Below are 16726 nucleotides of genomic sequence, written 5' to 3'. Positions count from 1 at the left end.
GATTGGGTGCGGAGAAGTGACGTGTTGATTAATGGATTGATTTTGACCAGCATTTCTCAGCCTCAGCACTGCTGGCCTTCAGGCTGATGGTTCTGGGCAGGAGGCTTGTTCTGTGCACTGCGGTATCCCTGGCCTCCTCCCAGTAAGCATCTTACCCTCCAGTTGTGTATGATACCCCGAAATGTCTCCAGAGATTTCCAAATGTCCTGGGTGGAGTGCGGGGAGGGTTGAGGCAAAATAGTCCCCTGATGGAGAATACTGATTTTTGACTGACTCAGAGATTTGAACTTCTCAAGGGCCTCCCAGGGGACCCGTGCTCACCTGCCCGCCAGAGGCCCTAAGCCTTTGTCAGAAACATTCTGGACACCTTGGATGGTACCACTGGGAAACCCTAATAATCAGAAGAAAGGGTTTGCCTTGACTAAACTGTGATAAAAGTCTGTGAGCCCAGAACAAATCTGTTGCTGCAGCCCAGCAGGTGATGCTGGAGACAGACGCCCCAGAAGGCCTCAGTGCCCAGAGCACCCCAGAGCTTGTCCAGAGGCCTCTCTGGGCCTGTCTGCACCGACTCCCTCGGACTCCGGGGTAGGTGGGGGTCTGCCAGACCTGTGTTTCCACTTGGCACCCCCCAGCTCTGTTTCCCCAACAGGCGTGTAGGGCCAACTCCTGAAGGCTCCCTCGGAAGGAATGAAGTGGAGGGAACAGGGGGCCCAGGGCTGCTATCAGGGGAGAAGGTTTGGACACAGGACTTGGAGGTGCGGGAATCCTACCACATGGGTGGCTGGCTTCTTTGCAGCAGGCTGGTCTGGTGGAGAGAATGACCTCAACTGCTTGGAAGAGCCCTTGGTGGTTGCTGGGGTCTGGGGTTGGGGAGGGGTCCCAAGGGCTAGACAGAAAGGAGCTTGGGGGCTGAGAGTACCTACCCCCAGCCTGGCTGCAGCCCAGCACGGCTGCTTGTGGTCTGGCCTGGGCGCAGGGGACAGACCTCCCCCGTGGCTGGCACCCGCTCAGCGGCCTCCTCCCAGCCACAGGAGGGAAAGTGAGAGGGGCTGACTTGGGGCTGACCTCACACCCGGCTCCCCCTCCTCCAGTGGCTCCCTTGGGGGTTCACTGCTGCTGGGAAGCAGGACCTCCCAGGGGTCACTGGGGGGAGTGAAGGCAATGAGAGGATGCCACGGGCTGAACTGAGTTGGGGGCACTGGGGACTAGGTCCCCAGCCAGGGATCAGGGGTGGGCACTGGGGAGACAGACAGGCCCCCCATCCACCCCAACACCTCCTCTGCTGCCCACGGAGCTCTGAGATTTTCCCTTAGGAGGGTCACCAAGGGGAGGGCTTTCAAAAGTTCTGGAAATGACTCAAGAATGGATGGTCCTTGATGGGCAGGGTAGGGAGAGGCAGATGGTACCTGGCTTTTCGCAAGATACCTGGCCACTTACCCTACATGCCAGGCATTACTGTATCTCCTTGCCCATGGGAGGGCCATGGGACAGATGAGGAAGCTGAGACACAGAGAAGTTAAGAGCCTTGCCTGAGCTCCCCCAGCTGGGAAGGACAGAACCAGATTCAAACCCAGGTGTGTCAGAACCCTGACCTATGCTGGGTGTTGCAGGTCAGCACTTCTCAGACTCAAATGAACAGAATCCCCTGAGAATCACACTGAAATGCAGATTCCGCTGCAGCCTGTCTGAGCTGAGGCAGTGGTTCTGCATTTCTTAGCTTCCAGGGCTATGAGCATGGCTGGTCTATACTCTACTCATCTTGCATAGGGTAACACGGTAAGTGCCTGAAAGCTATTATTTCTACTACCTGTATAAAGTACCTACAGTGTACCCTGTGCATAGAAGGGGCTCAATAAATAGTAGGTAGCATTTTTTTGTGACACATGATCACAGAAAGGAAGAGCTTAGTAAATTCTAGAGTCCTGTGCAAACATATCCCTGGAGCTAAAATGGACTTTGGAGAGTCAAACTGAAGGAGTCCAGGAGGACTTCATAGAAGAGGTGACATTTGAGCTGGGCCTTGAAGGACCAGAAAGGAGTTCCCACCTAGAGAAGGAGGGAGGGCATTCTAGACATAGGGAAGAGGCAGAGCACAGGTGTGGAGGGGCAGACGGATGTGACGTTTACCAGACCCCACAGCGTGGCTGTGATCAGAGGGAATGAGAAGGTCTAGCTGGGCAGGACCAGCTACATGATTTGCAAAATGAAAATGCAGGGCACCTTGGAGGAGGCTAGAGGGGTGTGTTGGAGGCCTCTGGCTGCTGTCACACATGGCCACAGACTGGGTGGCTTCCAAGAGCAGACACTTGCCCTCTCACAGCTCTGGAGGCCTGAGTCTGGAACCGAGGGGCGGGCAAGGCTGGGCTCCGTCTGGAGCTCTGCCTGAGCTCTGGGGGCTCCTTCCCTGCCTCCTCCAGCCAGTGGCCCCAGGCACTCCTTGGCTTGTGGCTGCCTCCGTCCAAGCTCTGCCTCCGCCTTCACAAGCCCTCTCCTCTTCTTTCCTGTGTGTCTCTTGTAGGGTCACTTGTCCTTGGATTTAGGGCTCACTCTGATGGCCCAGGAAGATCTCACCTGGAGCTCATTAATGTACTTAGATCTGCAAAGACTCTTTTTCCAAATACGGATGCGTTCACGGGTTGCAGGCCCTAGGACATTGCTCTATCTTTTCAGGGGCCACCATTCAACCCCCAGAGCGGGCAAAGCTGGCACGCCTCTCCCCTAAACGAGACCGACCGGGAGAGCAGGCCGTGAAGGGTGCCGGGAGCTCTGTCCGTGGCTGCCTGAGTCTGGCTTTGGCCTGTGACACACTTTCCGAAGAACCATCCTTCCGGGGAGCTGGGAGGCTTCCAGCTGGCCCCTGGGGCCAGGAGGGTGGGGCCTGGGCGAGCAGGGCCAGGAGAAAGCCTGCTGACAGGCAGAGCCCTTCCTGGCTTTGATTCATTGACTGTCGGGGCGAGAGCTGGACCAAGCTTCTTGGAATTACAAAAATGCCTCACACATATTTTTCCTCCCAGCCAGCGGTTTTGTTCTCAGCTAGCGGAGAAGGTCTGTCTGCTCTGCCCAGCCGGCTCAGACCCCCATCCCCTCATCCGTCTGCGGCTCCCTCTGCGCCCACCCATCTTTCCCCCAGAGGAGCCCTCTCTTCACTGTCCCGTCATTGAGGCTGGAGTGGGCAGGGCTTGACCGCGTCCTCATAATTGAAATATTTGGCCCCTGAAGTGAGGCCGAAGCAGGGTGGTGCTTCCCCCAAGTCAAAGGACGAATTCAAGCTGGACTCTGCTCAGGCAGGAGGGGGTGCCGGACATGTCCTGCACACTCCGTCCAGCAGACAGCAAAAGGCTCTGTGCTGGGCCCCAGCGGACCTGCGTGGCCTTGGCCTGAGGCAGGGGCAGAGACCCAAGGCCCACTGATCCCCAAATCCCTGCCTCTGGCATGGTGCTGTCTTTCCCAAACCCCTCCTGCCAGGCATCAGCTGAAGTCACCCCAGACCCACAGAATCTTCCAGAAGGGAAGAAGCCATCTGAGGTCCCTTCTGTAGGTGCATATACATCAAGAAAGAGGTTTTTCAAAGTTCTGGAGACAGGAGGTGCTTCTGAGGCATATGTAGACCCTGCCTCTCCCTCCGGACTCAGGAGTCCTCTCCTAGGTAGGACCAAAGCCCCATTTGTGCCTGTGTCATTCTGGGCTCTTGTAGAATTCCCTTGTGGGCTGCACGGGCTGCTGGGCATCTGATATTCTGCAATGGGCTGCAGAAACAGCCCCGAGGAATGCACTGGCCACAGGTGGGGCCCATCACATCACTCACTACCCGCCGTGGGTCCCGTAGGGAGAAATCCCCTCTAGAACCCAATCCCGGGACTGGCGTGTTTTCCCTGAGGCTTGAGAAAGCCTCTTCCTTTCTGCCTATGAGAATTGCATAACAGATCACATTTCCCTTTTCTCTTTAGCTGCCAGGAATCTCGGAGCCAACTCTGATGCTCAGCCATGATAATTATGTGACCCTTCGTGATCTGAAACATTTATTTTCTTTTTTCCTGTGGTCTTGGTTTTCTCAGTCTGTTTATATCTTCTCAGATGCTGATTCTCCTTATCTCTTTTATCAGTGTTTGCATTATGTGCCTTCTGTTGTAAGCTACTTTGCTTGCTGTTTAGAACAAAGAGGACTATAAATAGGGAAATAAACATATTGTGGTTCCATCATGACATTCACTTTATTGCTGAAAATATGGTTGTTTGGTATGATAAAGTGAATTCCCCTTCTGCATATCTGACTTAGGGCAGAGGTGGCCTGAGAAATTCTCTCTCCACTAACCCTTGAGCTTCTTGATATAAAGCCCGGCATAGAGAGGCCCTTACCCATCCTGACCAGGTGAGTGGACAGAAGATAAACATAAAGATGAGCAAATATAAAGAGTCCGTCACAAGCTGAGTGATATCAGGATGGTCCCTGAGCCTCCCGGGGTCTCAGTTTCCTTGTCTATAAGATGGACACAGTAATCTAGTCCCACCCTCAGAATGGTTAGGAACATCTAACGATGGGTGAGTTCATACTTTGTAAACTGTAAAGCGTGGGGCCGTGACAGAGTCCGTGCATCCAGTAGGATGGCTGCTGAGAAGCACCCTCTTGGGAGGGGGTCCCTCTCCCTGTGCTGTGAACTCCCAAGAGCCAGAATGGGAGAAGACTCAGACGGGGGTCTGCAACGCCCCCGGCTCTACAGAGTCCCGGAGGTCAGGCTGTGTCTCCACGCGGGTCTCCTCCAGGCCCGCGGCTCAGGGTACTGTCAGAGGAGCCATCGGCTGGAGGTTTACGCACCCTACTCACCCCTTTCCCATCAGCCTGGGCCTCCCACCTTGGACGGAGCTGTTCGAGCCTCTTTTCTGCATTCCCTGAGGGAGGGGACCCCTTTCCCTGCAGAGGGGAGACCAGTGTCTGTGATTCATTCTGCTCTCTCCGTCCCCACCTACAGATGGGTGGGCTGGGTCCTGATTCACGCAGCACTTCCATCTCCCTGCTCATGGGCTCTTTTTGGCAGTCTTGTGGAGAAGACAGGACAGCATTCATCACCCATTCCTCTTACAATTTCACAGATAAGGGAGCTGAGCTCACCCAGGAGGGTCACGGGAGGTCGCATGTGGTGGAGCCACCGAGGCCCCAGACCTCAAGGGCGGGACCTTCCCGGCAGGGCAGACAGCCTGCCTTCCTCCCAGTGACCGTTTTCACCTCTTACTGGGAAGGTGACCCAATAACGAATTAACCATTCTTTGTTCTCTCTGGCCAGGGCAGGGCAGGGCAGGAGCACCTGCCCTCTGCTCAGGGGCCGAGGGCTTCCCAGGCAGAGGCAAGGGGGGAGCCCGGCCGACAGCCCTGCGGGGCGGCAGTAAGGCTCTGACGTCCCCAGACTTCCCTCATTTCTGCACTTCGGCGTTTGTTTTGTTTTCCTCTAGTTTCCTAGTAGAGGTTTCTTCTGAGAAGCTTCAACCTCTTCTCCCACGAGCAAAGGGGAAAGGGGATGGGCGCTGACGGGGTGTGGCCTGCCTGGGATTCAGCTGGCCTGGCGGGCCGAGAAGCTTGACAGGAAGAGTCCCAAGCAGCGGTGGGTCGGCCCACGGAGGCCAGCCAGCCTCTCCCTCCCAAGCAGCCGCCCTGGACATTCACACTTGGCACCTTCATAGACTGTGGAGGAGTGAGAGCTGGAAGGCGAGCAGGGTGGCCTTGCTTGGACCTCTGCACACCAGTCGCCTGGGATCCTGTTACGGGGCAGATCCTGATTCAGCAGATCTGGGGTGGGGTGGGGAGAAGGAATATGCACCCCTGATCAGCTCCCAGGTGAGGCCAACGCCACCCAAACGCATGGCTCAGGCAACTTCGTTGCACAGAGAACAGAGAGCAGGGCCACGTCCCCTGCTGGCACCCAGAGTGGTGGTGCCCCCTCCCCCTCGGCTGCCGCACCTTCCTTCCCGGGTGCGCCCACTTGTCCCCACCAGCCCGGGAACTCCTGGAAGGCATGGTAGTATCCCATTCACCTCTGGAACCCAACACAGGACCTGACAGTCACAAACACTCCTGAACGAGCAAGCAGACGACTCTCAGAATCTGACCAGACCCCAGAGGAATCTCAGCTGGGGGTGTCCCAGACCCAAACCCCAGAGCAAAGCCTAAGGGAGATGTTTGGGGCTGCTCCAGAGCTTCTGTGTCTGTGGCCATCCGGTTCCAAGCTGGAAAGAGGTCCCAGAAGGCTGAGAAGGCTGCTGTGAAAGAGGGTCCGGGGTGTGGGGTACAGGGGGCACAGGAGTGTCTGCTTCAGGAGAGCTGCTCTGGCCCAGGAGATGGAAGAGCCCTGCTTCTGGCCCCAGCATCCTGCGCAATTCCAGACGGGACCCTTGGACTTCCTGCTCCAGAGCCATTCACGCCCGTGAGCTTTCTCTCCCCTGGGAGGGTCAGTGGGCCATTCCATGGGGATGGAGGCCTCAGCGGCTGGTGTCCTCTATGTCCCTGAAGTCCCACACAGGGGACAGAACATGCAATTTGGAGCTAAAAGGATGGCCCTGAGCACTCTGCCAGCGTGACCCTGGGCCAGCAACTTCACCTCTCTGAGCTTCCGTTTCCCACCTCCATTAAACGGGGATGAGGACTTCCAGGGACTCAGGGTCAGAGAGGTGAGGGGCTGGAAACGAAGGACCTAAGACATCAATTAATAAGCCTCCTCAATTTGGGGGCAGCCCCTCCATTTCCTGGTGACACCCCATGAGATGGAACCCCCTCTAACTTGTTTGGCCTGTGCCAACATTCTGCCCACCCCGTGCCTGCCCATGCCAGCCCCCTTCCCCGGGGGGCAGCACCCCCTCTTCCCACCCCCTGTCCTCCGCCGAGCGGAGCTCCACTCAGCTGGCTGCTCAGGGCAGGAACGGTGCCGCCCCTCCAGCCCTGTCTCCCCACATCAACACACTCCGGAGAACTTGCCAAGAGCAGATTCTTTATTAATTTCTCTTTTTTCTTAAAAAAAAAAAAGTCTTCCTTCAGTATAAAAAATAAATATTTTAAATATGACATTGAATAAATAAAAATAATCTGTCAGTCTGAAACATTCCCACAGGGTACATTCATCAAAGAGGAATTTTCCCCCCGCGGTGGAGGGACGCAGGAGCCAGCAGTGTGGACGGACCAAGGCCCAGGTACTGGGGTGGGGGGGGCTGGGCATGATCTGAGGGTAAGGACAGGGTACCATCCGAAGGGAAACTAACTTCTCACTTGATCCTGGCCCCCAGCTCAACGCACTACGTCCGTCCAGAGAACCACTGAGGAGCCCGACTGCTTCGGTTGGGGGAGATGCCCCCGATGGGGGGGCAGGAGAGGGGCAGGAGGTCCTGACAAGGGGGAGAGGTAAGTAAACTGGCGGCACATTTTTGTTTCAAAATTGTTTAAATAAATGAGGTTCCCAATACTCCTCTCTCCATAAACTGTGAAATGACTGTCCTACCCTCCTCCTCTGGGCTGGCCGGCGACCCCGGATGCAGGTGTGGGTCAACACCAGCAGATAAAAACAATGAGGAAAAGGACAGCTTCCTGTCCTGCAAAGCTTTTTCCACACAAAGGCTCCATGCTCTAGGGATGCTGTGCAAAGTGACCTGCCGGGATGGTTCTAGAAGGAGTGCTGAGGATGGGTGCAGAGGGGCAGGGTGGGGAGCTGGGCTGGGGAAGGGAGGGTGTGGGTGGCAGGAAGGTGGTGGAGCTGGGGGCGGCACTGGGTCTGGGAGACGAGATTCCCTTGGTCCCTGCCCAGGTAGGTCCAGCATGGATCCACGGAGGCTGTGTACGTGGGATGATGGGATGATGGGGGACCCAGGCAGCCCCAAGCCATCTGAGCCCCTTCACCAAAGGAGTGGAGCAACAGGCAGGCAGCAGGCTGAGATCCTGGGCGAGGGGGAGCGTGACCCAGACTGAGACTTACTGGAAACCGTGCAGCCGTCCTGACCTCCCAGAGGCCACCCGCCACAGAACGGTCTTCCCAATGGGACAGACAGCTCCTACCCTGCCCTCCTGAACCCCAGGCCTCAGGGCCTGCCTGCTGCCTGCCCGCCTGCCCTCCGCTGGGCCGGGGAAAGTGCCTAGAGAAGACAGAGTGCAAAGGGGGCACGAAGTACCATGACCGCGTTGGCTGAACTGCTAGGCCCGCAGCCCACTCTGGGTCTGAGAAGCCAGGCGCTGCTCTTAGCAACTGCCCCAGCTCGGCACCCTCCTCCCCTGCTCCCAGACTGCAGGGCGTTTCTCCAATAGCCTGGCCCCAGCACAAAGGAAAGATTGGGTTCCGTGCCTGGGAGCCCAGACATGGGTGGGGGCATGGGGGGAGGTGGGGGAGGAGGGACCACAGCTTCCTGGTCCACATCCCAGGGCCTCCCTGTCTTCCCCTCCAGAGCAAGGGGCTCCTCCCAGCACTGCCCCAGCTTCCTGAGGTGCAGCCAGGCCCTCTTGCCCTGTGTGGGTGTCCTCTGCTGTTCTAGCATGCCGGGTGCTGGCACACGACTGTCCCGGAACCCCAGGACTGCTGGCCTGGAGGCAGCGCAGGCACAAGAAAACAGCAGCAGAGCAGGCCCCCAGGGCTGCCTGCCCACTGTTCCAGGGCTCTGTTTTGACCATGATTGTTGCCCCTTAAAGCACAGCTCCAGGGGCCACCAGAGGTCACAGTGTTGAATGAGCCCCCTAGAGCCCGGCACCATGGTGGCCCTGAGAAAAGACCCCCTGCCACTCCATAAACCAGCCCAGCCTGCCTTGAAGCCGGGCTCCTGATACCCCTCAAGTGAGTCACAGTTGGGTTGGAGTATGGACCCGGGTCCCCTGTCCCCCTCCTAGGCTGACCAGTTCTCCCAAATCCTGAGCCTTCTCTGAGCTTTCCCCCAAAAGGCTTATCCACTCGTAACATCTTCGATTTCCAGCCCCAGCCCAGAGAAGTTCTGGCCCTGGCTCCTAGTGAAGGAGTCATCATATTATTCCGGTTGGGTGGGGAGCAGAGAAAAGGGAATTGACGTTGCCATTTAAAGCACCAATAAGTTAATATAAATAGGGCATCATAATAAATAGACAATCACGCTGGGTCAGACACACAGCGCTCTGGACCTCAGGATTCCCTGAGACCCTGACCTCAAGTTCTGCTGTCCCCCTGCTCTAGGGAACACAGGCCTCTGGTCCCCCGCAAGCAGCTCTGTGTGACCTTCCAAGGCTTGCGTGGGCCTCGGACGGGAGCTGCTGCTCTGAACCACCCCACCCAGCCCCTCCCTCACAGACCCTTGTCCAGAAGGAAGAGTCTGGGTCCCCTCAGAACGGCCTCACCTGACTTTGCAACCTGCCCACCTCCACCAATCCCACCTCCAGGTCTAGCCACGGGACCCTGGCCATCCTGGGCTATGGGACAGACTTCAGGGAAAGGGAAGGAGAGCCTGCCAAGGCCTGCAAGGCTGGTCTTCCTTCCAGCATCTTCCTCCCCGGCCTCTCTGCCTTTCCAAGAGCCTGAACACCACTGACCTCCTTCTGGAATGTTCTGCCTGACAGTCCCTAGGCCTTAGCTCTCCAGTCATGCTCAAGAGAAGGCAGCGTCTCAAACCAGAGCTCCCTTCTCTCACTTCCACGCACCATGCTTGTAGGGCCAAGGGGTCCTTTGGGATCCCAGCCCCTCTGTCCTGCCCAGGTCCCCACTGAACCTCCCAACGTCTGCCTGAGAGGCAGCAAAGGCACTGATGGTGGTCACCCTGCGGGGGCCGGCAACTGACCCAACCCCTGCTGTCTCGCCCGTGGTCATGGTCACTGTGGGCAATTAGTGAGGGCTCCTCGCAAAGCCCCTGGCTAGAGGGACAAGCTGGGGCAGAAGTCCAGCCATGCTCTGCCCCCCCGCCAGCCTGACACCCTGGCGGCTGGCTGCAGTCTCCCCGGAAGAAGCAGCGCCTTCTAGCTGGCGCTGTATATAGTCCCTGCCTCCGGGAGTTTTGAGTCTGCTCGGCTTCATCACAGCCCACCTAGGGAGGATGGACTGACCAGGAGCCCCGGGCCTGCCACTAGTATGGTAATGCTCTGGGCTCCGACAGTCTGACAGCCACCTGAGTCTAAGGTCTCTGGTCACTGCAAGCTTCCAGACCTCCTCTCTAGAAGGCCTGGGCCACCACGGTGATGACCTGCTTATACTTTCCAAGGAGCTGACAGCCCAGCTTCTTCTTCTGGAAGACGTCCTTGCCGGAGGTGTCAGGGCCATAGGCCACGTCCACATGGGCCACGTGGTACTTGCTGCACAAACGGCAGAGCACATTGCTGAGGAGGCCCCGCATGATGTCCGCTGTGGCGTTCAGCTTGCTATGGAGGCCAAGGGCGTTGGGATTGAGGACCTTCTGGTCCCGCGTGATATTGCCCAGGGAGGCGCCAAGGTACGCGACAATGCGGTACAGCTCCAGCAGCCGGGCCTTCTCCGTGCCATTGGCGTGGAAGGCAGGGAAGTCTGTCACGTTGGGGCCACACAGCTTGTCCAAGTTGTTGGGGAATGGCTCCCCCTGGGCAGTGTACTGAGGAGCAGAGGGGCAGAAGAGAGGTGATGTGGGAGTCAGGGTGTCCCAGCCCTGTCACCAAGTCTCTGGGTAAGCTCTTGGGCCTCAGTTTCCCACCTGTGGCATGGTGACCCAACTATCTGCCTCGTAACCTTCAGGGCTGTCATGAGAGCAGACAGTAATCACAGGTGTGGATGCACATGGTAAAGAATCAAGCGCACACCGTGCAACGTATTATCATCGTCATCATCGGAACCATATGGGGACAGAAAGGCAACACCGTGTCTCACCTCCAGCGGTGTACCACGCACACCCGCCTTTTCCCTCGCCGCACTCGCCCTCTTCCTGGGCGGCTCTGCGCGCCCAGACACCCACAGCCGCTGTCTCTCCCTTCTGCATGGCCCCATCCACCTCACTTCCTCTTTCCTCTATTTCTCACGCCTCCCTTTCCACAAGGCAGAGAATCCCTGATACTAGATGTACCAGGCCTCTCCCTCCTCCTGCCAGCTCTGTCCCTAACTGGGCACCGGGGAGGCCAGGCTGAGGGTGGGGCAGAAGCTGTGGGAGCCCAGGTGGGACTGAACCCAGCCCCTTCCCCACTCTCTGAAAGGCCCCTTCCCCTGCCAGCCCCACCTGCCCTCCTCCCTCGGGACCCTGCAGGGTGACTTACATAGAGAATAAAGAGGGCATTGGCACTGCCATTGAGCTGCGCCAGCTGGTTCCTGATCTGGTTCATGAGGTTGCTGTGACATGGGTGGCGTGTGGCACAGGTGACGTTGACAGGAGTGATGGGAAGGGGGCTCCCCGCCCCGTGTTTCCAGTGCAGAACCAGCAGCACTGGCACAACTCCTGGGAACAGGCGAGAAGAGGCCGTGAGCAGGGGGGTGGGGGCGGCAGACGGGCTCAGGACTGAGGTCTCCGTCTCCCCAGCGACACCAGGGACCCTGCTCCCCCTCCAGCTCTATCTTTGCCTGACTTTCTAGTTTTAAGATGTCAGTGCCTCAGTTTCTCTCTGTCTCCTCTACCCAAATCCCTCTCTCTGCAGGGGGCAGTGCATGAGCTGTTCCCACAGTTGGAAGCTGGGTCCAGGGTGACACAACCCATCCAGCCCTTTCCCTGGGGAAGACAAAGGCCCCCCGGCCTCCTAGCTCTCCAGCTGAACGGCACCCCCGGCCCAGCAGGTCTCAAGGAAGAGACATCCCTGTCTCTCCACCTCCCCGATGGCCCAGATTCCTGAGCATTCCTCACCGGCCCCCTCCAAAGCCCGAATCTCCCACGGGGACCACTTGGGAGCGCAGGGGGCCCCTCTGCTGACCCTCTCCTCCCTCCCAAACCTGTCCCTTGACGCTGGCTCCCTGGGCCATTTGTCCCCTAATTCCCCCATACCTTCCATGGCTCTCCTCCAAATGTGGCCATTCCCAGATGTAGGACCCTCAACACCACCCCGAGTCTGCAGTTTGGTCCCATTCTCCATCCCCAAAATCATCAGTCAAAACTCCCTGTCCCCCCAGCTCCCAGCCTCCACGCCACCCCCTCTTGTCCACCCCTCCGTGGATTAGAAAAGGAGAGTCCGGGGGTCTCCCGGGCCGCCAGAGCCTTGGGGAGGGAGAAGAAACGGCGCTACCAGGAAAAAGAACAGGAAAAAGGCCGAAGGCAGCCAGGTGGGCGGGGGAGGAGGGAAAGCAGAGGTGACCGGGGAGCCGGGAGCTGCCTGGGCCTGTCCTGGGCCGCCCCTCCCCCAGGACGCCCCCCCCCCCACTGCCCAGGCCTCTCCCCGTTGCCCTGGAGCACGGGCCGGGGTCGGCCGACCAGGCAGGGGGAGAACCAGAGGGACTGGGGAAGGCGGGCGCAGGAGCTTCCCGCCCGGTCCCCCGCGGGGGCAGGAGCAGCTTCAGGTCACTTCTCCTGGGTCCCCCGTTCCTCCCACCCCAGGCAGGGCCGCGGCCCCAGGACGGCCGGGGGGCCCCCAGCACCCCGGCTCACCTAGCACAGACCACAGCTTTCCAGGTACTAGCAGAGAGAGGCGGCACCTGCTTCCGTCCCGGGCCGGGGTGTGCAAGCTGCTCGGCGAGGGCGCCCCTCCCAGGGAGCAGCCCGGGACGAGGGTGGAAAAGAGAAAGCGGGAAGGCGGAAAGAAAGTACGAAAAAAAAGAAAGAGGGAGGGTGAATCGGGCAGAAGCAGCACGGGAAGAGCAGCACGGAGCGCGGCGGGGGAGCGGAGGGGGCGGCGCGGGAGGAAGGCTGCGGGCCCGCGCGGGCCGGGACCATGTGCCTGCGCTCGCTCCCGGCCGCCACCCCGCGCCTCCGGCCGCTGCGCGGGCGCCCCAGGTGTCCGCGTGCCTGCGGCGGGCGGGTGTCCCGCTCGCGGTCGCCGGGCGCCCCACGTTGGCGCGGCAGCCGCAGCAGCGCGCGGACGCCGGCGGGGGCGGGGGTTTACCTGCCGCCAAGACCTTCATCATGGGCTGGGCTCCGGAGGGCCTCGCAGGAGACCTTAGACGCCGGCAGATTTCAGAGGTTCATGCTCAAACGGGGAATTTGCCTGATTTATATACTGGAGCCTGTGTTGTAAGACAGAGAGAGAAACAGCTATATTTAGCAGGGATCCCCGTCCAGGAAGTTGTTTGAGGTGCATCATAGGAAATTATGAATGAGAGAAAGTGAGAGTAAAGGGGGGGGCCATGAAGGGGGGGCGGGGTGGGGAGAGCAGACTTTCCCCCTCTTCTAAGAATTTGATTGATAAAATTATAGCGAACTCTTTGACAAAACACCCCGTGGTTTTCCTGAGTGACTTTCTCTGGGAGTTGTTTGAAGTTAGGGAGGGCAAGGAGGGTCCCCAGGCCAACTCACTGGGGTCCCCAGGGAATTGGGGGCTCCAGACAGCCCTGACTCACCTGGGTTTGGGGAGGTGGCTTGAGACTAGACAAGCAGATGGAAGCTGGCCCCAGGAGGCCCCCGATTGGAGGGGCTGGGGGACAGTGGGGAGGAGGCAGCCTGGGGCTTGGCTGAGAAGGAGGCTCCAGGAAGAGGGGCTGGGGCCCCGAGCGGACTTTAGACGGTCATAAAGCAGAACTGAACGTGGGCGCTGGAAGCCACCTCAGAGGTAGTCTCCGCCGGCCTGCCCACTGCCACCGGGCAAAGTGGGGCTCCAAAGGGAATGGGCTGGTCAGGGTCTCACAGGGTCAGGCCTCCTGGCGGCCATCAGCAAGCCTGCACTGCTGAACTGCTGACCACATGCACCTGTGATGCTGTGGGCAGGGGGGCTGGGAAGACGGAGGACTCTGCTCTTTGGGAAGAGCCTGGGGAGGAGCTTCTGGGAAGGTGTGTGTCTGGGGTTTACCTAAACTCTTTGCAACCCCACCTTCCCCTGAAGGTGGTACAGCATTCCATTCTGGAGGGCCACCTGAAGCAGACATCTAGGGAGGCTTAGCAAATCAGATGGTTTCTGGGAAGAACAGAAATAGCTTGTCACTCCCTGACCTGCCTAGGAAGACCCTTGGGGCTCAGCCTCAGAGAATGACGGTGGCCCCCAAGAGGTGCTTCTAGAATCTCTAAGGCAGGATCACAAAGTATGGTGTCTGTTGCGGCCTGTTAGATTTGTAAAGGAGTGAGGAGGGGCAGGAAGGAATGGTGAGGAGCAGGGCGAAGGAGGAGCAGGCACTCCTGCCCAGTAAAAAGCACTTCCAAAAAATGAGGGGAGGGAGTGCTGGCCAGAGAACACGTATCTGGGCCCACACTGTCCCGTGGGTTGCCAGTGGCACCCCCTGTCCCCAGAGGTGTGTCATTGCCCTGAGACCGCATCCCAGTCCTCCCACCTGACCCAGACCAGGAAATAAGACCAGAGAGGTGGTTCTCCAAGGTCAGAGAGCCGTGCAGCCTTTCCCTGGCCCCTGATAACCCCTCATCCATCCTCCATGCGTGCCCCCAGGTGCTGCCTCTTGCCACATCCCGGACCTGCCCGGCCACGCGCCTCTCCCTCATCTTGCCGGGACCAGCCCTCCTTCCTGCTGCCATCCCCACCCCCCCACACCCTGCCCTATCCAGGCTCACTTCCCATGTTCTCCCAGCGGGCCTGGGATGTGGGGCGATAAAACTGCCCATCCCAGCTGGCACTTCCCAGCAGGCAGGAGGCTGGCAGAGCCCAGACTCGCTCTTCTTCCTCCTCCCTGACCCCACACCTCGTCTCTTCCTTGGGGGTCCATGGAAGGTCCCGCCTGGCATGTGCCCCTCTGTTCACCTGCTCGGGGATCGGGGTACACCTCCAGGAGGCCCACCCTCCCTAGCCTGGCTCAGGCAGCCCCACAGTCCAGGGCATCCCAGCTCATCCCCTCTCGCAGTTCTCCCCGTTCTCCCACACGAGGGCCTGCCGTGAACACTGAGCGAGGAGCCGGGCATCAGCCCTCGGGTCCCACCTCCAGTCCCGGACCCGTCACCTGCCCCAGACCCATTTGGCCAGGGCCCCGTCTATGCATCGCCTTGTTCCCCCACCTGATTCTCTTGTTCAGGGTGCCCTGAGTCTCCTGCCACTCTGTTCCACTGGTCTCTCCCTACATCCTTCGAGTGACCTTCCAGGACCTTAAACTGCCCCCTGGCTCCCCAGATCCCACATCAGCCCTATAATCCACCCCCAGTCGCCATGCATGCTCAGCCCCACCCCATAGGAAACAGGAAGTGGGGGTGGAGTCTAGAAGGTGCTTAACCCCCACCCTGACTGGCACCCTCCATGCCTCAGTTTCCCCTCTCACGGTACCTGACTTGGCCTGTGCGCCCCAAGTGCTGTGGGTCCCTCGGCACCCCAGGCCCAGCCTCCCTCTCCTGCCCATGTCCAGGCACCACCAGCGCTGGACTTCTGCGGGGGAGGCGGGCAGGGTCTCGGAGCCGCCAGGCTGTAAGCTGCCTGCAACGTGGCCTCGGTCCCCGGGAATCGGCCGCCCAGGCCGCACTCCAGGCTGGCCTTGCTCTCCTGGAGTTTGTTTTCTTCCCTCCCTCTCTACGCTCTGTGTGTGTGTGTGCGTGTGCATGTGTGTGTGTGCGTGTGTGTTTCCCCAGCTTCCTCACGGAAGGCATCCTCCCTTCTTGGCTGCCTGCTCCCAGGGTCATGACCCCAGGCCCCACCCTGGAGTGGCAGCCCCAGCCCAGCCCCTTCCAGCTGTGACTTCATCCCCAGCCTGTCCTGCTTCTGCACACTAGGCCTACACGGGATTCGACTGGCCTCAGGGCGAGGGGGACAGCTGGGGCCCAGGGGGGGCCTCCCTCCGCCTGGGCAGGGGCTCGTGGGGCCAGGCGGGTGCTGACTCCAGGTGGCTGTGCTGTCCACTTCCGCATCTCCACTCTGCAGGAAGGAAGCCCATGTGTGGGCCTGGGGCCTTCCGAGGGCCTTCCGAGGGCCCCTCGGGGCTGTCTCTCTCTCTCCCTCCTACCAGCTTTGGCCAGGGTGGCCAACCAGCCCCTCCTTCTCTGCTGACTCTCACCTGCCATCCACAGCCTCTCCTGGAAAGTCTCAGATGCTTTATTTTTCAGATGGGGAAACTGAGGCTCAGAGAAGTTCAGGCACTTGCCCCAGACCACACAGAGACACCAGAGCCAGGTCTGGAACCCAGGCCTCTGGCTTGCAGGCCACAGGGATGCCAACAGCACCTCACGCTACAAGGGGAGTGGAGGGTGGGGAGGTACACTTAGACAGGTTCTTCCAGGATGCCCCCCTGCCTCCCGCCAAGTCCTGCCTGCCCTCCCTTCAAGTGGAGACAAGCCTTATCCCTCACTCTTTGAGAGCTTGGATGGGGTCTGAGACTCACACATACTCTTGACAGCACCTGCCTCAGGGTTACATCAGAGTAGATATTAAGTATTTTTCAAAAGCATTTTACAATTTCCAAAAGCTGCCTGTGCCAAATCTGTCATGGAGAAAAGGCATGGAGCCTGGCGGTTTGAAGCGTGGACTCCAGCCTCAGTTAGAACCAGATTGGAGGTTTGGCTCTGTGTGACTTTCAGAAAGTGATCACCTCCTGGCCTCAATTTCTCCATCTGTAAAATGGGAATAATGGCACCTATGCTATGGGCTTGCTGTGAGGGCTCAGGGTTAGGCACAGTTCTGAGCACCCTGCAAGCCCTCTGTACATCAGCATTGATCCTCACCACCTTCCTGGGAAAGTAGGGGTTCTTGCCCCCATTCTACAGCTGAGGAAACCAGACATACTCCAGGGCT

At 59.0% G+C, this 16726-nt stretch overlaps 1 protein-coding gene across 3 annotated transcripts; it reads right to left on the bottom strand.

Moving 5' to 3' along the window:
* Positions 1-6957: 6957 nt before the first annotated feature.
* On the bottom strand, positions 6958-15499 carry LIF (LIF interleukin 6 family cytokine). Of its 3 annotated transcripts, XM_036908810.2 has the most exons (4): positions 15272-15499; positions 12962-13082; positions 11195-11373; positions 6958-10542 (listed from the first exon to the last, which is right to left on the bottom strand). In XM_036908810.2, exons 2-4 carry the CDS (start codon positions 12981-12983, stop codon positions 10132-10134), a joined length of 612 nt encoding a protein of 203 aa, XP_036764705.1. In that variant the 5' UTR covers positions 12984-13082; positions 15272-15499; the 3' UTR covers positions 6958-10131. The 3 variants fall into 3 exon arrangements, with proteins under 3 accessions (XP_036764705.1, XP_036764706.1, XP_036764704.1); XM_036908811.2 differs by lacking the exons at positions 12962-13082; positions 15272-15499 and adding an exon at positions 12508-12947; XM_036908809.2 differs by lacking the exons at positions 12962-13082; positions 15272-15499 and adding an exon at positions 11911-12476.
* Between the last annotated feature and the right edge of the window lie 1227 nt (positions 15500-16726).

This window comes from Manis pentadactyla, chromosome 14 (genome assembly GCF_030020395.1).
Source record: "Manis pentadactyla isolate mManPen7 chromosome 14, mManPen7.hap1, whole genome shotgun sequence".
In the NCBI taxonomy this organism is placed as follows: domain Eukaryota; kingdom Metazoa; phylum Chordata; class Mammalia; order Pholidota; family Manidae; genus Manis; species Manis pentadactyla.
The sequence above is the reverse complement of the archived record's forward strand: the minus strand, read 5'-3'. Positions and strand labels throughout refer to the sequence as shown.

Coding starts and splice junctions, on each gene's coding strand:
- LIF (XM_036908809.2), bottom strand. CDS start 12,010: ATGATTTTGGGGATGGAGAATGGGACCAAACTGCAGACTCGGGGTGGT. Junction 11,374..11,910: donor TTGGAGGAGAGCCATGGAAG/GTATGGGGGAAT, acceptor GCCTGTTCCCAG/GAGTTGTGCCAGTGCTGCTG. Junction 10,543..11,194: donor ATGCCCTCTTTATTCTCTAT/GTAAGTCACCCT, acceptor TCTGCTCCTCAG/TACACTGCCCAGGGGGAGCC.